Source organism: Plecotus auritus (assembly GCF_963455305.1).
Source record: "Plecotus auritus genome assembly, chromosome: 9".
Lineage (NCBI taxonomy): Eukaryota > Metazoa > Chordata > Mammalia > Chiroptera > Vespertilionidae > Plecotus > Plecotus auritus.
In genome coordinates, this window is record NC_137783.1 from 5,614,882 (window position 1) to 5,641,488 (window position 26,607).

General features: G+C 46.9%; 1 protein-coding gene across 2 annotated transcripts; it reads left to right on the forward strand.

Annotated features, from left to right (window-relative positions):
• Positions 1–322: 322 nt before the first annotated feature.
• PPP2R2D (protein phosphatase 2 regulatory subunit Bdelta) lies at positions 323–25,298 on the forward strand. 2 transcript variants are annotated; one of them, XM_080642070.1, is made up of 10 exons: positions 323–518; positions 612–704; positions 9,158–9,255; positions 10,463–10,628; positions 11,028–11,140; positions 14,578–14,755; positions 18,307–18,471; positions 20,685–20,854; positions 20,927–21,018; positions 24,538–25,298. In XM_080642070.1, exons 1-10 carry the CDS (start codon positions 512–514, stop codon positions 24,815–24,817), a joined length of 1,362 nt encoding a protein of 453 aa, XP_080498196.1. In that variant the 5' UTR covers positions 323–511; the 3' UTR covers positions 24,818–25,298. The 2 variants fall into 2 exon arrangements, with proteins under 2 accessions (XP_080498196.1, XP_080498197.1); XM_080642071.1 differs by lacking the exon at positions 11,028–11,140 and having other exon boundaries at positions 327–518.
• The last annotated feature ends 1,309 nt before the right edge of the window (positions 25,299–26,607 follow it).

Below are 26,607 nucleotides of genomic sequence, written 5' to 3' on the forward strand. Positions count from 1 at the left end.
GCGGGGCCTGCTAGAGCGGTGTCGTAACCCCGACGGAGGCGTGCGGCGGGAGACTGCCCCGCGCCTGGTCTTCAAGGAGCCGCCAGACCTGGGCTCACAGCCCATTGGCCGTGGCTTCCCACGGCCGCCCTGTAGCGCCCCCTTCCAAACCCTGGACGCCGCACAAGGAATCTCGCGCAGGCGCAGTCGGCGCAGCCCGGCAGCCCCGGCAGCCCCCGGCAGCCCCCGCGGCCTCAAGCCCCGCCCCGCCCAGCGCAGGGGAGACCCCGGCGGCCCCGCCCCCGCCCGCGGAGGAGGTGGAGGGGGATGACGTCATTGACCTGGGCGACGGACATTGGGCGCCATTTTGAAAAGGGGGAAAAAAATCCCTCCCCGGCGGCGGCGGCGGCGGCGGCGGCGGCGGTGGCGGCCCGGCTGAGGTGCTGGGGCGTCAGCTGCGTGGCGGCCGCCTCCTTCGTCCGCCGCCGCCTCGGCGCTCGCCCGCCCGCGCGCGCCCGCCGGCCGGACGGCCATGGCAGGTGAGGGCCCGCGCGGGCGGGGTCGCGGGGCGTGTGGCGTGGCGGGGGGCGCGGGCGGGGCCGCGCGGCCTGACGTGCCCGGTGTGTCCGCAGGAGCCGGAGGCGGCGGCTGCCCCGCTAGCGGCAACGACTTGCAGTGGTGTTTCTCGCAGGTCAAGGGGGCCATCGACGAGGACGTGGCGGAAGGTAAGGCCTCACGCTCCCCGCGCCCCTCCCCGCACCAACCCGCGGCCTTCGGGACCTGGTGTCGAGGCTTCCCCGGGAGCGTGCGCGCCGGAGTCCGGTCCGCAGACTGCAGCCGGCCCACAAGCTGTGCGAGGAGCCCAAGGTCACGGCGCCTGCTTGCAACTCGGTCTGCCGCGGGGGTTCCGGGCTCTCCCCACCGCACGGGCTGCCGCCTGCAACTCGAACCTGGAAGTCCTTGCAGAAACTGGGGGCTCAGGAAACAAAACGGGGGTACTGCAGAGGAGCGGCAGTGGGTGCGGGCCGGTCGGGACGGCGGCCGGAGTTCTAGACCGAGGCCGTCGATTCAGCTGTGGGTCTGGGCAGCCGTTTGCCGCGGTTTCTCCATCTTTAAAGACGGGGTCCGAATTTGGTTGTCAATTCCTTCTTGTCTAATGATGCATTGCAAAGTTACTTGCTTGAAGTTGGTGGCTCTTTTCCTTAACCGTAGCCCTGAATGAGCCGGGGTACCAGGGTGCAGGGCTGCCCACCCAGCTGCTTGTCAGAGACTCAGGAGTTTCATGCAGCCGTGGGCAAACTACGGCCCCCGGGCCGGATCCGGCTGTTCTATCCAGTTCTCTTGCTCTCCCCTCCGCTCCTTTACTTTGAATTTATATTAGTTCACACAAACACTCCATCCATGCTTTTGTTCCGGCCCTCCGGTCCAGTTTAAGAATCCATTGTGGCCCTCAAGTCAAAAAGTTTGCCCACCCCTGCGAGTGAGCCACATAGTCACTTTTTGCCTTTACACAAAAAGCCGCTTTTTTGCCCCCAAGAAACGGACAGCCTCTGGCCGTGGCCGGGTGTCTGGTCACCTCTTCTCCTCCTTGGCCCCTCCGGTGACCTTCTTGGTCGGGAGACCTTTGGCCCCACTGGACAAACGGTGCCCTGATTATTAAGCAGGTAAGCTCTGCTCTGAGAAGTCTAGAGATAGATGCATCGAGTTTGAGATAGAAACTAGGTGATTTTCTTATAATCTAAATAGTTTGATTCTGTTTCTCTTCTATGCACTTAGGATACATGACTTTCGTTCATTTTGCCTGTGCCAAGTGGGTGACAGTTTAACTTACTCGAAAATTTCTATCAGGAGTAAAAAAGCATACCCTGTTTGTTTAGAGGTAGAGAGGTGGAAGGGCTTAATGCCTATCTTAATTTCTGTTTTGTTTTTTCCTTTTTTAATGAAGTCATTGTTGACAAGCTGAATAAACTAAAATTTAAAGCTAACAAATGATGTATTTTACTAGTACTGTGATGTTATATTTTGAAAATACGCTGTCTTTTAAAAAACTTTGACAGAAACATTTTGTTCTTTGAATTAAACTGATTGGAAATTTTTGCAGTTTGAAGTAAAATTTTGAACATATCTAAAAGTTTGGTATTTCAGGTTATCTTTTTTGGTAATAAAAAGCTTTGTAGTAATTGCCCACGTTGATTTGTTTGTTTTTTATTGTGGTGTGTATTTAGGCTTTCTATCTTAGTCCACATGTGCTTCAACCTTAGTAATCTATCAGGGTTAACACATAACTCTTCATCATGGCTGTGATAGTTTCATTTGAATTGTTTTGTTACAATAGAAGTCGGTAATAAGGAAAATGTAATTGTTAGCAACTAGAGATTGTTAAGCCATTAGAATAAAGATGGTCAAGAAGCTGGCTGTACCCCAACAACCTTGAGGAAGAAATGTGGCCAAGTGTTAACAGCAGGTGAGTCATTTAAGGGAGGTGTGAACCCCGATTGCTTGGACCCGGGACTTGAGTAGTAAATTGGTTTAGATTTCTGGCTTGTAAGGCTTTTGTTCTTGAAAGTTTTGTTCTGGTCTGAGCTCTGCTTTGAGAAGTTCCACCGTAACCCTCAGCCATCCGCTTTCCCCTGCGCTGGGTGCTAAAGTGCCTGAGATTGTTTTAATGGGAAGTTGTGGGTTTGGCGAATGCCTGCGGTTTATCAGGTCTCCAGGCCCTTTCTGAACCTGAGTTTGCTTATCTAGAAATTCTGCTGGAAGATTTTCATTAAGATCAAACATTGTGCAGTGCTTTTCCAACCTGTACGTTGTGGCAAATGTTGGGCACAACTATTAACTAATTCTCGTGTTGTAGCAATTTTTAAATATAAAAAGAGCATTTCTTATCCTTTTCCTGACCTCTTTCCTATCTCTCCACTCACGCCAGATCCCTCCCATTGTACCTGACCTCTGGTTTTTTCCATTATTTTTCAGTGATCCATCCCTTGAATTCTGCTCATATTCCTTTGCCAATGTAGAATATTCCTTCTGTCTTCTGTCCTAACCATCCTTCCAAATCCATCTCAGATTCCACTTTATGAACCACTGCTCAGCCATTCTTAATTCGGTATTCTATTTTACAATCTGACCTTTTCTTTCACTTAGCACGCCCGGTGTTTAGCAGTTGGCTGTGTCCTGTTTGCTGGTCCTCAGTTTTATCGTGTGGGTTAGGCGTGTCTCTTCAAGTTGATGTTAATCGGGATGTGGAAAGGCATTCGGTTCAAATCCTATTTCAAGCCTCTTACTAGCTTTGTGATAACTTGCCAGGTTACTTACCGTCTGTTTCCTCACCTGTAGAATGGGTACTGTTCCTTGTGACTGTTACAGGATTGCTGGGGAGATTCTAGGTAATGCAGGGCATCTCTGGCAAACAGGCAGCACAGTACCTGATAACTGTTAAAAGCTGGTGTCTTGCATAGGAGAATAACTTACTGTTTGTTTCTCCAGGGAGCCAGTTTAAGAAAATGAAGGGTATTGGGGGCTGCGTTCATTTTAAAGGGTCAGAACAGTGTCCAAAAGGGCTGCTGGTGCTGAGTGTTGGAATAGACAAAGCCAGTTCCTGACTCCCAGAGCCCTCCGCTTATGCATACTGACAAGCAGATGGGTCATTGCATTACTCTAAGAGCAGGACAATTCGAAAAAACATCATAGACCTGCCCAGTACAGAGACTTGTGTGGGGAGTGAAGGGGAGAAGTGAGGCTGTGTGTAGGAAGAGGGAGAAAGGAGAAGAATGTTCCAGATGGAGGGAGCTTGGAGTGGAGATTGCAGAGAGTGTGGTGCTTTCTGGGAAACGAGTATACTTGGCAGAGACAGGTTGGCAGGGTCCAAAGGGTGATGAATGAAAGCCTTGAATACCATGCTGAGGACTTAGAATTGTGCTTTGAAGTGATTGTGATGGTAAGCAGAGGAGTGACACTGACTTTACGTTTTTTAGGAAGATCACTCTGGCCTTTGGAGAGTGGAGGTTCTGGGGTAAGTGTGCCACGCCAGCACAGCCAAGGGTTCGGCGAGCCTGAGGGAGGGCCGGCGAAGGATGAAGAAAAGACAGACAAAGAGAATAAGCTGGGTCTAGGTGGATCTTCTGTGCGTGACTGAGACCACAGAACAGATCCAGACTGCAAGCTGATGCTTTATTTTATAGTCAGAGGTAAATAAGGTAATTTACAATGTTCTTGTAAGTTTCACTTATTTTGGCAGCACTTGCTGCACCTCCCACAGCCCATTAGCTACCCAGGAAAGATCTAGGGAGCAGTCACAAGATCAGGCTTAAGTATGCTAAGAGGACTGTGCCCTCTAAGCTGGGATTTGTTTGCGGCTTTGCCAGCAGGTCAGTCCGAGGCTTAACCCTATAACTGCTCCCTACAGGTAAGAACAGAGGCAGAAGTACCAATTAGAAACTTACTGCAATAATAAAGGCTGGAAACATGGGCCCACTCTAAATCAGAGGTCTGCCAACTTGTTTGTAAAGGCATATAGTAGATATTTTCTACTTTGCAGACCAGACTGTCTCTGTTGGAACTACTAAGCTGGACTCTGCCTTTGTAGCAGGAAAGCAGGGAAGAACCCGCTTAGGAATGGTGGGTCAGTACCATTATTAACAAAGCAGCGGGGGGTCAGATTGTGCCCTCAAGTTGCAGTTGGCCAGCCCTGTACTAAACCAGTGGTTCTTAGAGCCTTTGGTTCCAGGAGGACCCGAGAGCTTTTGTTCATGTGGGTTATATGTACTGAGATTTGTTATATTTAAAGTTAAAACAGAGCAATTTAAAATATTTTTATTATTTCACTTTAAAATAATCTATTACATGTTAACATAACATTTTAAATGAAAAACAGATTTAGTGAGAATGGCATTTACTTTTTGCAAACGCTGTATGTATAGGGCTTAGTAGAGGACAGCTGGATTCTCAGATCTGCTTCTGCAGTTAACCTGTTGCAGTGGTCTTACTGAAATACTAGAGGCCCGGTGCACGAATTTGTGCACCAGTGGGGTCCCTAAGCCTGGGCTGCAGGATTGGGCCAAAACCCACTCTCCAACATCCCCAAGAGGTCCCGGATTGCAAGAGGGTGCAGGCCAAGCCTAGGGACCCCACTGGTGCACAATCAAGGCTGGGGACGGATGTGGGAGGTTGGCCAGCCAGGGAGGGACCACAGGAGGGCTCCAGGGTGTGTCCAGCCCATCTTGCTCAGTCCCAATAAGCTGGACCCCAGCAGCAAGCTCACCTACCAGTCGGAGCATCTGTCTCCTGGTGGTCAGTGCATGTCATAGTGAGTGATTGAGCGGCCTTAGCATATCATTAGCATATTACACTTTGATTGGTTGAACGGATGACCAGGCGCTTAGCATATTAGGCTTTTATTATATAGGATATGAAGAAAATTTGGCCTCAGCTTACACTTAGTTAGAAAAGGAAGAAGTGACAGAATAGCCTTCTCATATAGTTGTGGCTATTCTTTAATAGTACAATGCAACTGAGGGGGGATGCTTTCCTAAAGTTTAGTTACGCTTTGAAACCTGAAACTTCTTATTCCATTACATTGAAATCCATAGTTCTGTCTTGTACTTTGAATGAATCTCTTGCTCATGTACATGGTTTGTTAACATCACACCTGGGTCATTGAGAAATATTTGTGCATTGAATTGTTCAGATTATATAAATGATACATTTCATTATACAAGCTCAAAGAAAAATCACACTTGTTAATATCAGCACTGACCTCATCAGAAAAATCTTACAGCGGAGGTTGTCAAATTAATAGTAATTGATATAGTTTTCTAAAATTCTAATTTTTTTGAAAGCTTAGATTTTGTCTTATATAATAAAACCCTAATATGCAAATTGACCAAACAGCAGAACGACCAGTCACTATGACGCGCTCAGCGAAGGAGCTGCCCTCTGGTGGTCAGTGTGCTCCCACAGGGGGAGCGCCGCTCAGCCAGAAGTCAGGCTGACCTGCCGGCGAGTGCAGCGGTGGTGGCGGGAGCCTCTCCCACCTCCAAAGCAGCAGTAAGGAGCAGCAAGCCCTCTCAGTGCACAAATGCCGTGCACCGTGCCTTTAGTTGGCAATAAACACTGTCAGTTAACTGTTTTCCATGGAGTGGGAGGCTCACTTCATTGTTTTCTGTGAAGTGAGAAATTTTCAAAAAAAAATTCTGCCAAATACCCAAGTCTGAACCACCATAGTTGGTCTGCTGCTCTTTCAGATAAAAATGGTGTCACATGACATTTTATTGATGCACTGTCACTCTTTCCTCTAAGTTCCTTCTTTGTTATGGATTTCCTCTTATATGTGTGCCAGTCCTGAGCTGTGGGTTCATGTTTCAGGTGGAGCCGCTTTGGACACTTGTGTGTGCAGGTGGGCTTTTCAGCTGAGGGCTGCCCGTGGTGGGTCATTTCTTTAAGGACCTAGTGTGTTTGATCCTTGATGCCTTCTCTCCCAGACTTTATCATTTCCGAGAGGAACCCTGGGGAAGGTGGGAATGATTCACCCCTGGCGGCCAGCATTTGGGACACAGGAGTGGGAGTAGCTATGTGCTTCCACCTGTCAGAATGGGGAAAGCTAGGGGGCCAGCAGTTCTGCACAGACTTGCAGCCATCTCCTAGTTGAGACCTTGATGAGGCCCTGGCTCCTGTTGCCTTGTGGACGAGGTCTCTTCAGTTTCCTCCTGCCACCTTGGTGAGGTTGAGAGGGCAAGGAGATGAGCAGCTGCACGCAGTCCACCACACTGACTCAGAATCCGAGGTGGATGCTTAGGGGCGGCTGAGCATTATCCATCGTGTGTGAGGGTGACGTAGACACTAGTACAAGTTGTGCGTTGGCCCGGCGTGTCTCACTGCTTGCCCATCAAAGAGGAGCCTCGCTCTTGCCATGCGAACAGGTCCATTGCCACACAGATCATGGTCAGGGGTGCCATGTGCTGTGCTCGGGGCTCCTGACCGCTCGGACAGAAAACAACAGAATTGAGTCATCGCGCAGTACACAGTAGTTTCAAACTGCCCCGCTTGGCGCCCTCAGTCAGTGTCGTACTTAGCTTTAGCGTTACTCTGGTCTTGTAAAGTAATATTCATCAGGTTAAGTTAATGTTGGTGATTTAAATTTTATTAGTTTTTTTAAATTTTCTTAGATTTAGTTTGAATATTTTTATTTTAGAGCTCTTCTAAACTACAGAGAATATTTCTAATTTTAGGTTTATACATTTTTACGTAGCTTAATGAAAATAATTTCTCACCACTGACAGTAATGGGGGATTTCTTTTAAAAGATTCAGTCCAACACTGGCCAGTGTGACTCGGTTGGGCATTGGCCTGTGCACCCAAAGTTTGCTGGTTCGATTCCCAGTCAGGGCATATGCCTAGTTTTGGACTCATCTCTGGTAAGGGGGCGTACAGGAGGCAGCCAGATGATGGATGTATCACTCTCACATGGATGTTTCTTTCTCTTTGAAAATCAAAATTTTTTTAAATATATTTTACTGATTTTTTTTTTTTTTTTTTTTACAGAGAGGAAGGGAGAGGGATAGAGAGTTAGAAACATCAATGAGAGAGAAACATCAATCAGCTGCCTCTGCACACCCCCTACTGGGAATGTCCCTGCAACCAAGGTACATGCCCTTGACCAGAATTGAACCTGGGACCCTTCAGTCCACAGGCTAATGCTCTATCCACTGAGCCAAACCGGTTAGGGCTCTCTCAAAATCACTTTTTAAAAAAATAAAAGATTTAGTCCATTTTTATTAAGTTTGAAAATCACTGACAAGACTAGAATACCATTAATTATGTGATACACCTCCTGGGTATAAATGGCATAGATGTAGTCTCTTTTAGTCCCCTTTAGTCCAATACAGGATATTTCAGTTTCATTTAAGCAAATTAGGTTCTTTTGAATAATTTAGTGTAAAAACTGACACTTCTAACAAGCCTAGTCCTTTTCCCAAGATTTTTTTTAACAAAAAAAGAAATCCCAGGCAATAGAATTCAGTATGTTTGTATAAGTCAGTAAATAGTGCCAATGAAATAAGAAATCATCTATTATAATTCTTTGATGAAAATATTTGCATACCTTTAAGAATTGTATTATATAGTGGCCACCTTGGTGGGGGCGGTCTTCAAGTGGTTTCAACATTGGGGTCTGTTTCTGATGCAGATGTCATGTATGACAGCCATTCAGCGTTATGTCTTTAAGCACTCCAACTTCAGTAGTCCTGCAGCCCAAGCAGTCACTGGCATTTGCTGGTGGATATGCCCTTGGTGGTGGTGCCCAGCAGCAGGAATGGTTTGAGGTAAAACAGTCCTTCCTCAGAGCAGCCAGAGAGATGAGATTTTCTGGGGCATTTGAGAAGGTTGAATCTCATTGTGGTCGTAGAACCAGCTATGGTGGTCGGCCCCTTGGTAGACCATACCCACACCTTGGTGGTGGTTCACTCAGCACTCAAGCAGGAGCTGCAGGGAAAGCGGTTTCCTCCCGAGTCCATTGGGGGTGTTTCTTCCTGCACTTGGCTTTGTTCTCTGTACCCCATGGGCTTTTACAAAACCCTGGGGAGCTGATGTCCAGGGTCTTGGTGTTGATAGTATCAGAAGTCTCAGTTTCTGACCAACAGTGTCTCCCTAGGTAATGGTGTCATCATTGTCAGTAATAATGACTTCATCCAGACAAGGGAATAGAATAGAACCTGTACTGTCCATAATGTCATTTTATACAGAAGCCAACAAAAGTTACTGCATAAAATTTACAACGTTTCTGTTAATATTATGTAACAATCCGATTTGTTAGTATTAGGCAGGCATAATATATTAGGCAATAATCTCTTTGAACCAGTTTTTTTCTTTTCAATATTAATTTTCTAAGTTTCTACCCTACATGCTTACATAAGACAACCCAGTCTAGATAAATCCTGGTGCACTAGGGACTAGGGGTTCTATCAGTTGGGCAAAACCGTAACTTCATATGTGCTATTGGCTCTGGTTCCAGAACTGAGAAGTGGCTGGTTGGTAATGACAAGTTTCTCATGAAAGTTTGGCTTTATCCAGGGAGAAAGTTTTATATATATTTTCTTTTGACCTTTTTTATTGATTTTTTTATACTCATTGTGATTTCTCTCACAGTTGTAATCTGATAAACTGCCTCTGTATTTTATTGACAGCTGACATTATCTCAACTGTTGAATTTAATTACTCTGGAGATCTTCTTGCAACAGGAGACAAGGGCGGCAGAGTTGTTATTTTTCAGCGGGAACAAGAGGTCAGTAAATTACAATCCACAAACCCAATGAAATCAGTCAACCCTTCTGATATCACTTTAATTGTGCAGAATCGTCTTTCCAAAATTACCTCTGCGAGTTGTGTTTCAGCTCATTGCCATCCAACCATTGATCCCCGACCAAATCCCCATGCCTTCTGTAATTCATTCGAGGGGCTGTCCGTGAAATCACTTCTCAAGCCCCAGCCTATGATCTGGCTGTGCAGGGTACTTACTGCTGAGGAGACCTGCTTGGGGGGAGGGAGCATTAATCTCTCTGCCTCCTCACCCTCCTCACCTCCTCAGAACACAGACCTGGGAGGGGCCCACACGTGAGTCTCACTCATGAGCCCTGGTTGTAGGTCATGTCCCTTTCTGGGGAGCCAGGGAGAAAAAACCCTTGTTTTCAGTTGTGCGAAAGAGGGAATGGGAACGAGCCCAGCCTTGCCCACCCCCTTAGTTGTGGGGGCTTACCAGAGTCTCCGAGAGCACCGAGGATGGGTCAAATGTACTGATCCCCGTGCAGGTTCTAGTCCGGCCTGGGTTCTCTTCGCAGAGTGCCTGTCTTGCTTTTCCCTGAAAGAACCCATGACTAGACTCCCTTGCCTTCCTGTTTCCTGGCAGATCAGTGGGCAGTTACTTTTTCATCTCCAGATTCTAGCCTCTAAGTGTTTGTGGTAAAACTTTAGTATAGAGCAGCCTTGGGCAAACTACGGCCCGCGGGCCAGATCCGGCTGTTCTATCCGGATCTCTTGCTCTCCTCTCCACTCCTTTACTTTGAATTTATATTAGTTCACACAAACACTCCATCCATGCTTTTGTTCCAGCCCTCTGGTCCAGTTTAAGAACCCATTGTGGCCCTCGAGTCAAAAAGTTTGCCCACCCCTGGTATAGAGACTAACGAGCCCTTGTTCTCTTCCATGGAATTCTGTGCTGTCATACATACCACCAGACAGGGGCACCAAGGGGCATCAATGGTGCGACCCTGGCTCCTGGTGGGGAGAATACAAGGGCTGGGGGTCATCTTTGTTGTTTTACTAAGGAGGTTAATTTTGAGTGTCATCTGTTGTACGTTTTGGGGAGCTCGGGTGTTTTTTTGTTTGTTTTACTTTTAAAAATGTGTGTGGTCATTTGATGTTCAAATTGGTAATGCTAACATTTCCCCATACACTGTGCTTATTCATGAAAACAGCTTTATGTTTCCTTGCAGAATAAAAGCCACCCTCATTCTAGGGGAGAATATAATGTTTACAGTACCTTTCAAAGTCACGAACCAGAGTTTGACTATTTGAAAAGTCTAGAAATTGAGGAAAAAATTAATAAAATTAGGTGGTTACCACAACAGAATGCTGCTCATTTTCTACTCTCTACAAATGGTAAGACTTTTGTTTTTAATGTTTGTTTGATTAGGATTTCATTTTCTATGTGTAGGTTCTTCTTTATTTTAACCTATTATAGAAGTTATTTCTGCTTTAAACTTTGTGGGGAGGGTAATTATTAACTAGGAAACAAGTGATAGGTTGAAGACTCAAATAATGCACACACGCACTCTCCCAGTACCACATACTTCGAAAAGGAAAAGGAAACCCTCCCCACGTGGACCAAGTGCCAGTGGTGCCCTCCCCATTTTCAGCTCTGACACTGTTACTTATGTCAGAAACGAGTGTTCACCCATAATTAGAAATACACACTTTTCTAGTATAATACCCAACTGATAGTGGTGCATGATAATATGGTTTTTCTTTTAATATGGAGAATGAGGTTTTTATTTTCAGATAAAACTATTAAATTATGGAAAATAAGTGAACGGGATAAAAGAGCAGAAGGTTATAACTTGAAAGATGAAGATGGACGACTTCGAGACCCATTTAGAATTACAGCACTGCGGGTATACATTCCGTTTTCTTTAAACTATCAGTACTTTTCATAAATTGCTCAAGAATAATGCCTAAGTTATCTATTATCTGCCTTCATGATTCAGAAAGTTATTTATTATAGAGTCATTGTATGTATGCATGTTAGAAATGGGGTTCCTCATATTTTCACAAGAGCAGAAGTCACACATTAGCTTCAGAAAATGCAGTAATACTGAAGAAAAGACTCCGCTTTAACTCCACAACAGGAGCCTTTCTAAATGTATCAACTGCCTTTCACTGTACAGGTTCCGAATAGCACATAGAAGGGTTAACAGCCAGGAGGAATTCAGAACACCTCCCGAGGTGACATAGCACAGGTTGCAAATCGAAAGATGAGCTACAGGCCACCAAAATGCATTTATGGTGGTTTTGGTTGGATTTCCTCCGAGTTAACTAAGGCAGGTCTGATGCTTCAGAATCCTTGCCTGTCGGTCCATGAGCAGCATTACTTTTTTAATTGTTGAATTCTCCACTCCCTTTTTGGTGCACTGGGTATAGAATGCAATGGCCATATTTCATCCGTTCTGATACCTATGAAGTTGAGTAAAACTTAAAATCTCAGTGTCTTGTAATTGGCCTGAGGGGAAGCAGGGGGAGGTGCATGCCATGGATAGTATCTTAAATGTGACAGAACGTGATGAAGGAGGTAAAACACACGCGTCATGGCCGAGCATGCCTCATGACACCAGAGAAGTACCGCTGTGGACAGGACGGCGCAGGAAGATGGGCACCCATTGTAGTGCAGAGGCTCCCCCACACTAATCTCCTGCCTCGTGTGTTGGAAAATGTGTTTAATTGTTTATCAGGTGAAGGTTGGTAGTGCACACATTCAGACTGTAGCAGAGGCTCTGCAGAGAGGGGCACTGCTGCAGGACTCCCCCCACATGCCCCACTGTAGTGACTCTGGGCAGTGTGCTTGTCTGTGTAATGCCATTCCTCTGCTTTCCTGCACTGGGTGCAAGCAGGGTGCTAGGGTGGTGGGTGCACAGGATGGAGCCCCAGCCCAGCAGCAAAGGTAGTGCCACAGCAGTTAGGAAAACTGGGATGTGTTGCCGGGGAGACATGCAGGATGGGACAGTCATCATAAGACCTCTTAGGTTGATAGTGTTGCCCTGTTTCCAGGGGTTTGAGACCAGGAAAGCTGTGTAATGTGCTGAAATTGAGTTTACAGAACCCTAATTTGAACCAGGATGTGATCCAGATGGCGACTTCTGACGCCCGTGCTTCTGCTTTTGCATCCATGGTTCATGATAGTGTACATGGTCCCTGTTTGCGACAGTGACACTAGGGTACAGTCACCATTGTGAGCTGCTCATTTAAACTGTCAAGTGTAGCCCTGACCGGTTTGGCTCAGTGGATAGAGCGTCGGCCTGTGGACTCAAGGGTCCCAGGTTCGATTCCAATCAAGGGCATGTACCTTGGTTGTGGGCACATCCCCAGTAGGGGGTGTGCAAGAGGCAGCTGATTGATGCTTCTCTCTCATCAATGTTTCTAACTCTCTCCCTCTCCCTTCCTCTCTAAAAAAATCAATAAAATGTATTTTTTTAAAAAATAAAAATAAACTGTCAAGTGTAATAGAGGGGAGCAGGATGGGACCATGTGGGGTGCACTTTCTCCTGCCCCAACCTGTCCCCAGCATTGCCGCCCACCTGAGCATACCACCCTCTCTCAGTACCCAAGTTCCTTCTAACCATGCCTGCTTGCCACACATGACACCCACATGCCTGTTTTGGAAAAGCTGTAGGTCTTATTAGGCTCAATTTGGTTTTATTCAAGGCTGCTTTTATTTGCTTGGCCTGAATAAAACTGGTGGATTTGGTGGCTGGTGAAGCATATGAGAAAAGCAGTTTCTTGTGTAAACTGCTCTTATTTACCGCAGGGTGGGGTAAGGGGTTATAGGCTGGGTAACTGCATTGACGTACCTGTGAATTCAGGTCTGTGTTTGCATTCCTAATTGCCTCTCTAGAGGTTCAAATGGATTTTTAGGTTATCTAAACTTAACTGGGTAAGAGTAAGAACTATTGATTTTCCTATTCCTAAATTTTCTTTTCCTCTTAAATTATTTTAGTATTAGAAAATAGGTCTCATTAATTAGAGGAAGGTGTCTTCTATTGTAAGTATTCAGTTGTTCTGTATTTTGGTTATTAGACACATATGTATTGGAGGGGTATGCCAGGCCTGTCCCATACCACATAGAGCTAATATGTCCCATTCTAGAGAAAACAGGTGTGTGGTCAGCATTTAACTGGTTTAAAGTGAGGGAAATCGCCCGGTCAGTGTGGCTCAGTAGTTGAGAGTCGAACCGGGAACCAAGAGATCACCGGTTTGATTCCTAGTCGGGGAACATGCCTGGGTTGCGGGCTTGATCCCCTGTGGGGGGTATGCAGGAGGCAGCGAATCAATAATGCTTCTCTCTCATTGATGTTTCTGTCTCTATCCCTCTCTCTAAAAAGTCAATTTAAAAAAAAGTGAGGGAAGTCTCCTTGTGCACATTTCCCCAAGAATTTTGACCAGAGAAGACTAAAATGAGAGATTTCCCTTCTTGTCCTTTAAGGCACTACCTTTTGGTTTTAAATTACAAAAATAACAAAAAATACTATCACTAATTTTTGTTTGGATTTTAAAGCTCCTTTTCTGCTAGATGTTAGTGATGTTGGGCCTTTTTTCTTTTTATCCCATGTGGCCGCTGTCACCCACAACTAAGCCCCTCCTTCAGGCTGTGGCCCTTCCTCTTCTCCTCCTGGCGAATGCCTCGCCACTGTTTCCATTTCGGTGTAGGTGCCCTCTTCCCTGGAAGAGAGAGGGTTTCTGCGCCCCCTTTTTAAAGCCTTTTACTGACGTATAATGTAAACACCAGAAAATCCCCCGCCGTGGAATGAGCAGCCCCAAGAGCACACAAGTGCAGCAGCCAGTGCGCCAGAAACAGCAGCTCCCAGGGCCCCTGCTGGGCTCTCCTCCAGCCCCGCCCCCTCCACGGCTGGTGATGTGTGGGGAGCAGCAGGCTGCGGGTGGTGGGAAAGAGAAGGTCCATGCTGCAGCTCCCTACCAGGAGGGCAGACAGGGAGGGTCCAGCTGAGCTTCCCCATAGCCACAGGGACAGACGGGACAGTGAAGCCACATCATTAGGCATCAGAGTCCTGAAGGCAGTTTGTTCAGGTGCTAGTTTAATTTTTTCTTCCACAAGAAAGGGTCAACCCTGGTAGTGGCAGCCAGGAGGAGCAGCTTGAAATAGACAACCTCCCATATTGTAGCCTATTTCCATAGCCCTGTCACTTGCTATTTAGGGGGTTACCTGTACAAAACTGTCACTTAACTGTGAATGGAGATTTGTCTCTTGTTAACTACTGTGTGTTCTGATTACATGCTGCTGTGGTCTTGTTGTGAATTCCTGTTTCCTTCCATTTTTTAGGTCCCAATATTGAAGCCCATGGACCTCATGGTAGAAGCAAGTCCTCGACGAATTTTTGCAAATGCTCACACATACCATATAAATTCCATTTCCGTGAACAGTGATCATGAAACGTATCTTTCTGCAGATGACCTGAGAATTAACCTGTGGCATTTAGAGATCACAGATAGAAGCTTTAGTATCCTTCATCGGGCGGGTCTTGCACTTTCCTAGGCTTGTTCTTTGATAGGGAGCTCTCAGCGCTATACCCCCTCCAGTCTTTGCTGCCTGGCAGCCGGGGCTGTAAGTTCTCTGTGGTTTAAAGGGTCTGTTCCTTGAAGTGGAACTGTTTTCTACCTTTGGGAAAAGTTTTCTCTGATGGGCATGATCTCAAGTCCATTGCCTTCCTGGTTAAATCATAGGCAGTTTTATGTAGTATGTATTTGAAAGTTCAGCTTTGCTTTTGGGGCGGGGGAGGGGTGTTACTAAATTTGCTAATAGAAAATACTGGCTTTGGTTAGAATGATGTTTACCCAACCCGAGAGGTGACAGATCGTGGAAGACACGCAATTTAAGGAATAGTAAAAAATTCATCTTTGCCCTGGCTGGTTTGGCTCAGTGGATAGAGCGTTGGCCTGTGGACTGAAGGGTCCCAGATTCTATTCCGGCCAAGGGCACATGCCCGGGATTCGGGCTTGATCCCCAGTAGGGGGCGTGCAGGAGGCAGCCAATCGATGATTCTCATCATCGATGTTTCTATCTCTCCCTCTCCCTTCCTCTCTAAAATCAATAAAATATATTTTTTTTTAAAAAAAAAAAAAAAGGGTGAGCCCTGGCCTGTGTGGCTCAGTTGGGTGGAGTGTTGTCCTGTGCAACCTCGGCATATTGGGGTGACAGTAACCAACTGAGCTACCCAGCCAGTGCCCAGACCAAAAAAAAAAATCATCTTTTAAGTGATATATGCTATTATTTTTAGGATGAAAATCTAAATTTATTGCCTAATCACACATTTTAAAAGTTACTGATTTTCCCAGAAAATAAGGACCCTATGAAATCAAGTAGCTTCAGTCACATTTTGGAGTGTTGGCCGGCCACCCAGAGCGGTCTTAACGACTGCTGTGCTGAGGCTCACGGTTTGGCATGTGCTTGTCTGGCCTTTTACTCACATAAATCTCAGGAAATGAAGTGTATATGACTTCATTTATTTGTTGTTCTACTTATTTTTTTTTATTGTTTAAAGTATTACATATAGTAGTACACATATCTCCTTTTTTTTCCCCCATTGACCTTCCCCCAGCCTCTCCCTACCCCCTGTCGCATGCCCTCATCCCACTGTATATGACTTTAAATTCTAGCATTTCACACTTTATGAGCTGTTGTCCTTGACTTGAATTGGTGGGTTTTTTCATGGGGTCACTTGGTTTATGAAGCTGTCTGACGGACAGTGCGGAGGTCTCCATGGTGCTGCAGTTGGAGGAGGCCGGCCCCACCCCACCCCACCTCGGGAAGGAGCAGTGAGCCTGGCTCCCCTGTTCTTTCTTCAGCTGGGCAAAACTTCCCACATTATGATACTTAACATTTATGCTCATGCCCCCGCATTCTCTTTATTCTCCTATAAACCCTTAGATGGTTATTCTTCTTCTGAATAGAATTACAATAATAGAGAGGAAGGAAGATTCTGCCCCCTTAGTCCAGCCCTCCAGAGATGCCATTGTAAGTAGTTGGATGCATATCCTTCCAAGCTTTTTATGCCAGTGTGCACACGTTTTTATGTTTTGAAAACACCAGGCTCGTCCTCGACACAGTGATAGTCAAGTTCCAGCACCCGGGAGGATCAGGAGGCCCAAGTTCAGCTCAATGACCTTGGCATCTTCCTCTGTAAAGTTGAGGGACTAGAATGCGCCTCTTGGGGTTATTGTAAAAACAGAGAGTGATGCAGTGGCTATCAGCCCATTTATTTTTTAATTGAATTTATTAGGTTGACATAGGTTAATAAAAGTACATAGGTTTCAGGTATACACTTCTACAATACGTAATCTGTATAGTGGGTTGTGTATTTATCACCTCAAGTCAGGTCTCCTTACATCACCATTTATCCCTCCTTTGTTCTCTTCTGCCTCCCCCCACCTAACTTTTTTTTTTCTTAACATATTATGACCATCTTTCCATGTCAGTAGGAGTACAGACTCACAATTGCAGGATTCATTATACACGTGTTCCTATATTTTATGTACCACTCTTTGGAACCATAGATCTCTATTAAGTTAATATCCATTTTTTTATTTTTTTACTGTCCTTGGTCATTTTTTCTCCTGTTGGAAGCTCCTATTTTTCCTTAATGATCTGTGAGAACTCTAATACACAAAGGGTTTGTTTATACAATCATATCTTTTTTCTGTATTTTTTTATTGATTTCAGAGAGGAAGGGAGAGAGAGAGAGAAACATCAGTGATGAGAGAGAATCATTGATCAGCTGCCTCCTGCATGCCCCCTACTGTGGATCGAGCCCGAAACTGGGGCATATGCCCTTAACTAGAATTGAATCCGGGATCCTTCAGTCCGCAAGCCGACGCTCTATCCACTGAACCAAATCAGCTATGTCTATACAATCATATCTTTCATTGCTCATTAAAAAAATGGTTGTCCCACAATCATGCTTCAAACACCCTTTCCTGTGACAGATTATAAAACAAATACTTTCTTATACTTAGTTGTATCTGTGAACACTGTAAACATAGTTTTGATCTGCGCACATGTAGATTGAAATGGGGGCTAATGTGCTGCTCCAGATGCTCAGCCGCCTGCCCAGTGCCCTGGGGTCCTGACCCGTCTGCACTCGGACGGCCATCCTGGGGCTCCTCCCATGACCACTTGTCCTTCAGTGTGCCTTGGGCTTCCTGCTCTCTCATCTTGGCCCTGGTTCTTTCTCCAGCGTGACTGCTGCTGCCCTGCGCCTGCTGGGAGTCTTCCCTGGCACTCACCGCTTCGTGCCCGGAGCTTCCCTGGGTCCCCTCCCTGCACATCCCTGAGGTCACTGCCATGCTGTCTGGTGGTCATGCCTTGAGCTGTGCTGTCACTTAGGTGTCAGTTTTCTCAGTTGTGGTGGCAGGACACATCTGAGAGCCAGCTTCTGCTCTTGTTTTTTCACTACAGTGATGGCTATACTTGCCGACCTACTATGTGACCCTGGGTAACTATTTAGAACAAGCTCTGGATGTCAAACACTTGGGAAAGCAGAATCTTTTGGAATTTGTAAATGCCCGTGTGTGCTGTGTGTGTGTGTGTGTGTGGTTATTTACGGATAGCATGAGATTTTTGTGCAGGTGGGTGCTTGCTTGCTTTTCTCATATCATTAAATCTGTGTGAGCTATAACATATCTGAAGTAGCAACAGGAGGAAAGCAGCACTGGTGAGAAGAGAGAGAGAGAGAGAGTGTGTGTGTGTGTGTGTGTGTGTGGAAAGCAGCACTGGTGAGGAGAGAGAGAGAGAGAGTGTGTGTGTGTGTGTGTGTGTGTGTGTGTGTGAAAAGCAGCACTGGTGAGAAGAGAGAGAGAGTGTGTGTGTGTGTGTTTGTGTGTGTGTGTGTCCAGCCCTGTCAGGCCCATTATCCTAGTCTGCTTAATGCATCATTGTGGATCCTCTTACTGAAGGGCTCCCTCACAGCTAATCTCTTAATCCTCACTGCACGGGGTACTTGGCTTGACATGGACTAACAAACCGCCAGGCACTGTGCCTTAACCGCGCATCCAGACATTGTGGACATTAAGCCCGCGAACATGGAAGAGCTGACGGAGGTGATCACCGCAGCAGAGTTCCACCCACACCAGTGCAACGTGTTTGTGTACAGCAGCAGCAAGGGGACCATCCGGCTGTGTGACATGCGATCCTCGGCCCTGTGCGACCGACACTCTAAGTGTAAGTGCCTGCCTGTTGGAAACCGCTTGTTTAAATCCTGCATCCAGACTCTGGAGTGTGTGCAAAGTCTGAGGGTTTTCTTCTGCCCCCACGCCTGGGCCCATTTGTGGCCTCGGTTCCATCAGTCATGGGCCATTGCCAAGAGGTCCTGCTTCCCAGAGTCATTCGTGTTGGAGCCACCGTAGGTTTGCTCTGCCCAGAATCTCGGTGCATCGTCACAGGGTACTGGGCTGGGGCCTCCAGGAGGCATTTGCCCTGTGACCCTTCTCAGCTGTTAGGAGCTGTGTTGGACTGGCAGCCAGTCTCTCAGGAAAGTCGAGCACTTTACTCCCAAGCCTTGACTCTCCTAGGTGAAGGAAGCTGTGGGTTCATTTTATTTTTACCCATAAAGGATAGGCCCAACGTTACAGAAATTCCTCCTACATGTCTTGGGGATGTGACAAATGTTGTGGAGACTGCTGGAGGATCCTGAGGTGTGCCCCAGTAAAAACAGTCCTGTTCCAAACAGTGCCTTGATGTTCACCTCTTGACCCTGTCTCAGTGAACACTGGGCCTGGCCAGTCTGTCTGGAGTGTCTCCCACATAAGTGCACCTCACCAACAGTGCTGACATTAATGTGCTCGCAAACTGTTGCTCAGTCGCCTTTCTGCTTGTTTTTTTCTATTGTGTTTTAAAGAATTCTGCATCCTACCTGGTTTGGCTCTGTGGTTAGAGCATTGGCCCTCGGACTGAAGGGTCCCAGGTTCAATTCCAGTTAAGGGCATGTACCTCAGTTGCAGGCTTGATCCCCGCCCCTGGTTGGGGGTTGGGATGTTTGCCGGAGGCAACCAATCGATATGTCTCACATTCATGTTTCTCTCCCCCCTCCCCCTTCCACTCTCTCCAAAAAAAAAAAAAATCTATGGAAAAAATACCCTCAGGTGAGGATTAACAAAGCAACAAAAACAAAGAATTCTGTGCTCTTTATAGAACACCTGGCCACTGTCTTCAAGGTAGCACTCTTGAATGAACAGTTTCAGATTTCAAGAGTAGTTTTATTTGTCAGCAAAACAATTTATTTTAATAGATACGCGGTGTTGCCACCAGCTTGCTTAAAGTTAACTTTAGCCCTGGCTGGTGGGACTCAGATGGTTGGGCATAGTCCCATGTACCCAAAGTTGCTGGTTCAATTCCTGGTCAGGACTTGATCTCCAGTAGGGACTGTACAAGAGGCAGCCATCAATGTTTCACTCTCACATCCATGTTTCTCTCTCTCTGTCCCTTTCTCTCTGTCTAAAGATAAATTTATTTAAAATCTTAAAAAAAAATTAACTTCAAATGCAGAGGCAACAAACATACAGGTTCAAAAAAAAAGTAAAGCAGCCTAAAATGAAAGAACATGCCGACCTCCTTGCCCGAAGTTGACTGAGCCGAAGGCATGGCAGTGCCCAGGGCTCAGGTGCAGACCCAGCCTCCATGACGCCACGGGTGAAAGACCATGGACATACTGCCGAGAGAGCAGAACTGGCAGACAGTAAGATTTGCCACGGAAGATGAGGATCTTCCTGAAAGGAGTGATCCAGATTCGGCAGAATAGATCATGACCATGGAGTAGTGAAAACTAACTTTGAAGTAGGGGGGCCATGCTGGTTATTGAAACTTGGACCATGTGGAGGTTGTGGTCCGTCTCGAGGTGGGGGAGACAGGATGTCTGAGCTGCTGGAACGGTCCAGACAGGCAAACCTTCAGCAGACGTGGGGGGCACTTTCTCAGCCGCCCTGCGCACAGCACCTGCGTTCTCACGTGATACCGTTTCTTGTCTTCCAGTGATAGGGACGGGGCAAGGCTGGACATGCGTGCTAGGGCCTGGTGCCACACGGACACGCAGCTGTCTGTGTAGTAACGGCCTCCGATCAGCCCAGGGTCCTTAACCAGGACACAAGTCAGCATGTCCTGGGAACTTCTCCAGGTAGCAGTTGAGGCCTCACGCATGGACAGGCTGGTCCTGAGCTGGGTGGAATCGGGGCCCGGGCTTCTGATGCTGCCCCCTGTCACTCTGGCACTGGAGTGGCCTGCCTAAACTTAAGCACAGAAGTGGAACACCAGAAAGTGCCTGGAGATCAGAAGCTTGAGCAGTAGCCCTCTGCGGTGTCAGGGAGGGCCTAAGTCCTGCTGGGACTTCAAAATCATTTGTCCAGTTTCTAAACAGAAGCCGAAAATACTGTGTTTTTCAGTTTTTGAAGAACCTGAAGATCCCAGCAGTAGGTCTTTCTTCTCAGAAATAATTTCCTCCATTTCCGATGTGAAATTCAGCCATAGTGGTCGGTACATGATGACCCGAGACTACCTGTCGGTGAAGGTCTGGGATCTGAACATGGAAAGCCGGCCCGTCGAGACCCACCAGGTGAGGCTTCTGCGCAAGGACACGCCACACCTCACACATGACGCTTTCTAACCATCCTGTGATCTCATTAAGGTCCACGAGTACCTTCGAAGCAAGCTGTGTTCTCTGTATGAAAATGACTGCATCTTCGACAAATTTGAGTGCTGCTGGAACGGTCCAGACAGGTAAGCCTGCATCAGGACTGACGGCTGCCCAGGCTCGTCTCCCAGGGGCCTCCTCAGGCCCAGCAGGTGACTTCCGGAGACAGATGGGGAGCTGGGGCGAGCTGCATGGAGGATCCTGACGGACTTGGCTTTCCAGGCCATCTGTTTGGTGACAGTGTTGAGATGGAGAAGACAGGATGTCTGAACCGACTTCTCCCCTTGCTCATAATTCCTTCTATATTTAGACAGTGAGCGCAGTACTAGGTTCATGTTTATGGTTTTTTAAATGCTTGGTGAATGATTTCTTATTTTCTGTTTCCAAGATGAATGGGAAGGAAAGAAGGGGGAGGTCATTTACTAGTAAGTATGGGGATGGCCTGTTCTTCCAGGGAGAAGCAGGAGACAATACCCTCAGAGTTATTTGTTGTCACGCTTGGACATAGTAGAGGTGGCCAGGGTGAAATCCTCATTTAATTTATAATGTGACAATTCTGTTACATCGATAGTTTATTTTGTGCATTCTTTAAAGATGATAATATTAGTATTGCTGAGAGTTAAATCTTTAATATCATCAACAAATTCTGTTTCAGATGATGGCAGGAGATGAACTTGCATCATCTTTAATAGAAACTGTGTCACGTAGCGCTCCTGGCAGTAAGGGACTGGCAGGCATTCTGAAAAACCCTTCGGCACAAAGAGCAGAAACGCTAGGTGTGACAGCACACATTTCTTCATGTGCACAGTTGAGCTCACAAGGGAGGGAAAGCTCACAAGGGCCATAAATGAAGAGGGAGCCAGGACCCCCCGGCTTGTACAGCCCAGGAGTGGTGCAGTCACACTGTGGGCCCATGCAGACCGGGCATTGAAACGGGGGCATTGAAACGGGGGTCCTCGTGGGTTACGGAAAAGGTATGTGTCTGTGTTCAAATGGAGTCCCAGGGGAATTCATCTGAGCCCTTGGATTGGGGTGGATAAAAAATCCTGAGATTTGTGACCACGAGCCTGCCCTGTGTGTCACAGCGATGGAGAGTTTATATCTACACTGGCTGCAGGACCTGTGCTGAGGGTGAGGCGCTCTGCATGTCTGCAAGACTAAACTGGCTTCCGGTCTGGGCTTGTGCCCACCTTACCTGTCAGGCTTAGTGTTTCATGGGTGCTGGCTGAGGTGGTGAGATTCCTGGGTCAGAGATCGGGTCATGGCACGGCAAAGCAGCATGAGCTTTGTGTTGGCCTTGGTCCCCCAGTCCCACAGGAGTGACACGAGGGGCCCAGGCAGATGCCATGCAAGTAGCGGGGCTGTGTCACAGACCGCGCACGGAGCTTTTTGTAGAAAGTAGTAAACAAACCTGCGCTTGGACCACTGCGGACACAACCCGAGAAGTGGGCCGAGTGGAGAGCACTCAAGAACCACATTCTTGACAAGCCCACCGAGAGCATGCAGGGGTGCCCGCACCACTGGCAGAGAGCCCCTGTGGGTATACCCAGGGCTCACAGGAGCTCACCGGCGAAAACTACCATGCCACCGGGAGTCAGCAGAGACAACAGAACTTGGCCTCTGAGAATTCAGATACTGAAATCAGACATTACAAAAGATAAAATATGAATGCCAGAAGCACAAGTTAAAGGAACCACACCTGAACAGGCACAAGACAGAAATGGCCTAGGTCCTAGGAGATACGGACAAGAATCAGTCAGAGCTCCTAGAAATGAGTGCAGTGGTTGGAAGTTGCTGCGTGGAGTAAAACCACATGTGCCCCACAGATGGTCTAAGGAAGGCGCTGAGCACAGACAGCAAACTGCATGGATACGCATGGTTTGATGACTTGTGTGATATTTAGGATTGCAGGACAGTGTGTGTCTGAGAACATGTAACTTCAGAATATAGACATGTACAGTGTGGTGCACCCTGACCTTGAGTGCTTGTGCTGCAGGGGATTTAGCTGTCAGCAGTGGCTTATGGGTACACACACATTCTTGTATATTTTTTATGCTTTTTGGTATATCTGAATGAATACAAAATTCATTTAATTCACCTTCCCCAGGAACTTCCAAAAGCGTTGCAGTAATGTTAACTTGCGAACACTCCCCTGCCTTTTTGCGTGGAAGCTTCTGTTGAGGGGAAGGGTGAAGTGGAGGAGGCCCGGGCCGTGCAGCTCAGCAGCCCTGCCGCATTCACATGCTCTAGGTTGTCTAAAGGACGGACAGCCGCCGCCGGGAGTCCACTGATCGCCGCCTCTGGCAGTTGAAATAAATACAGCTAGCTTGGAGTAATTTTCCTCCCGAGTTTTATCTTTTATTCTGGTGTGAAGTTCTAGACAAGGTTAATCAGCCAGTAAAGTATTTGCCTACAGCTGGCATCAGCCTTAAACCATGTAAATGAAGCACCAGGCTTCTCCTCAGGGTGCCTTGAAGATCCGGAGCTCCTCCTGCAGTGAGGAGACAGGAGGATGTGGGTGTCGGAGGAAGAGGACTGCAGAAATGGCCAGGATTCTGGTCGTGTCCTGCTGGGAGAAGTTGGCAGTGTTGTCTGACACATCTTATCCAGAACTGGACCCCTTCTAAAGCCAGGGCTCAAGTCATGGCAACGTTCACTGTCGTTCCGCCATCTTTCTCGAAAAAGACGGGACGTTTTAACCAATATAATAAAAATGTATTGTGATGATGATGATGATTTACTGAAAGCTATTAGAATTAATCCTGAAGCAATAGTATTGCAACCTCTGGAATTGATTGTGAACAAGGTTCTAAATCTCCTACACTTTCCCCAATGACTTTCTCTTACTAGTACTTTTGCTTCATGTGAAAAAACTTTTTTAAATTAATGAATTAAAAACACATTCTTGCCCTAGCCGGTTTGGCTCACTGGATAGAGCGTCGGCCTGGGGACTGAAGGGTCCCAGGTTCGATTCCGGTCAAGGGCATGTACCTTGGTTGCGGGCACATCCCCAGTAGGGAGTGTGCAGGAGGCGGCTGATCGATGTTTCTCTCTCATCAATGTTTCTAACTCTCTATCCCTCCCCCTTCCTCTCTGTAAAAAATAAATAAAAATATTAAAAAAAATAAAAATAAAAAAATAAACACATTCTTTGATCAACTGTGAATGAAGCTACTGTGCCAAGTCAAATGTCTATTGAATATGAACATGGATATCAACTTCAGATCGCTGATCCAACACAGAAGTTAAACCTTGGGAATAAATTACACTGTTATTCGTCACCAGGACAGATGACATGTAGCAGGGTTCTTTCCACCTTTTTTGAAAATGTATTAATTAAATGTAATAAAGAATATGAACCCATTCTTTTTTGTTCCGTAGTATTTGTTTTTGCTGACATGATTTTACGGAAGTGTTCTATATATACGAAATTCTCCTGCATTTCTCTCCTGACTGTGATTACTTTTCATGTGTGTTTCTAAGAATTGTCCTGTTAGGTAGCACAGGAGTACCAGTGACCACATGGTTTGTCTTGTGCTGGGTTCAGCGCTATGGCGGGGCGTCAGTGCCTGCTGGCTTACACGTGCTTCTCTCTGTTTAAACAGTGCGATCATGACGGGCTCCTACAACAACTTCTTCCGGATGTTTGACAGAAACACAAGGAAGGACGTGACCCTGGAAGCTTCCAGAGAGAACAGCAAGCCTCGAGCCAGTTTGAAGCCTCGGAGAGTGTGTCCAGGCGGGAAGAGGAAGAAGGACGAGATCAGTGTGGATAGTCTGGACTTCAATAAGAAGATTCTGCACACAGCTTGGCACCCCACTGACAACATAATTGCTGTGGCTGCCACCAACAACCTGTATATATTCCAGGACAAAGTCAACTAGGAAGTGTGAGAGCGCATCTCATCCTGCAAAGCTAAGCCTTTGGTTTCTGTTGTGGAAGGGGTGTCCTCTCCGTGGATCGCAGGGTGCACACCCTGTCCCCTTCCTAGACTGGAGCCTGCATACACACAGCCAGGGAGGCTGTGGGGAGTCGCTGCACAAGCGAAGAACTTGGTCGGTGCAGACTGATGGACAGAGCTCAATAAAGGCCATTACTCACAATAAATGTATTTATTTAAATCTGAGCCGTCCTTTCCAGTTTATAGACCAAAAAATGAACACCCAACAGAAAACTTGTCCTGTATCACTCTCTCGTCCCTCTGCCATCTGATGAGGGCTCTCGTGCTACTGTACCAATCGCCCGGGGCCCACTGGCCAAATGCTCAGGCAGCTTGACCTCCCACATGCCTGTATCTTCCATCACACCTTCTGGTGTAACCACCTAATAAAAGCAACACACTATACAAAGTGTTTTTAATCCAAATCCAAGTATTGCCTTTTTCTTTGATCACAGATGATGAGGTTATACAAAACCATGCTTCAGAACAACTTGGAACCTTGTCCTTCATTGGCAGGGTGGCAGGACCTGTGAAGTTCTGAGTGTGCCTGTCCCCAAACTTGCTAACTTTGCTTGTTTCTGTAGAGATACTACCTCTGACACAGCAGGTAAGATCCGAGGCACCTTAACTCACCGCTGAGAAAGCAGATTGCAAGGAACTGAGCAGACTTGCTGCAGTGAGATGAGCACCAGGTTCCACGCCTCTCAGCTTCATTGTGGTTGAAAACGTGTGTGCTTGCTTTTTAATTTGTTACACGTAGGGAGGGGGCCATGCTGTTACAGCTCGCTCACCCTGTGTGCATCAGCCAGCAAAATCAAACACCTTACAACATGAGGCCACCAGCATCCCAAGACAAGCCATAGAGCTGTAACCATGCTAAGTGCTGGGGCTGCACTGCTTTCCGACTTGCTCCTGAACCCGAGGCAGTGTCCAGGGGAGAAGAGCAGGGCTCACGCTCGCTCTGAAAACTGGTAAGCAGGTATGTCTTGATTACTAATGATAGTGATGCACAAATGCTGTCACTCGTTACCCTGAGTTAATAACGCCACTTAAGTTCACGTTGAGTTAGAAATTTAGAAGCTAAAAGTGCATTTTACTTGAAATGCACTGTATATTTTACTGTATATTGATTGTGGCATGGTTTACTAATCTGAGATGTGGAACAGGGTTAAGAATCACTCATCCCTGTTCCTTAAGAAAAAGCAGTTCTAGTAAAACAGGGTTGGTTATATTTCCACTATTTTGACCAAAAAGTTTAATGAATTTCCAATGTTTGATTTGCACTGTGTAGACAAATTCTTCCATCTTTCCTTTAAAATGTATTTCGCCCCAAGTAGAAAGCCAGTCTTTGTGTCTCGGATGGGACAGAGCAAGGGCCGTGGGCGTCACTGTGGCTGCGACTGCAGGTCGCTTCAGCTGGCTCAGGAGCTCCGTTCCTGAGGGTCCTTCTCCCCAGAGAAAGGCACTGGCAAGTGAGTACAGGACACAGAGGGCATTGGGGCTTGCTTGACCTTGATCTCCCAGGATCTGCATTGTCCTGTGATTGAGGGAGTGCGAAGGTTGGAGTCGCTGCACTCAGACCTCCAGATTTCTGTATTGGTCCCCGTGTATTGAAAGCCCTGAGCTAACACACCTCCAGGGTAAACCCACCCCCCCCCCCCCCAGGCCACATGCTGGCCCCCCAATTCTGCTGATGCCTGGCTCGCTGCCCAGGATGTGCTTGTGCTCTGGGTC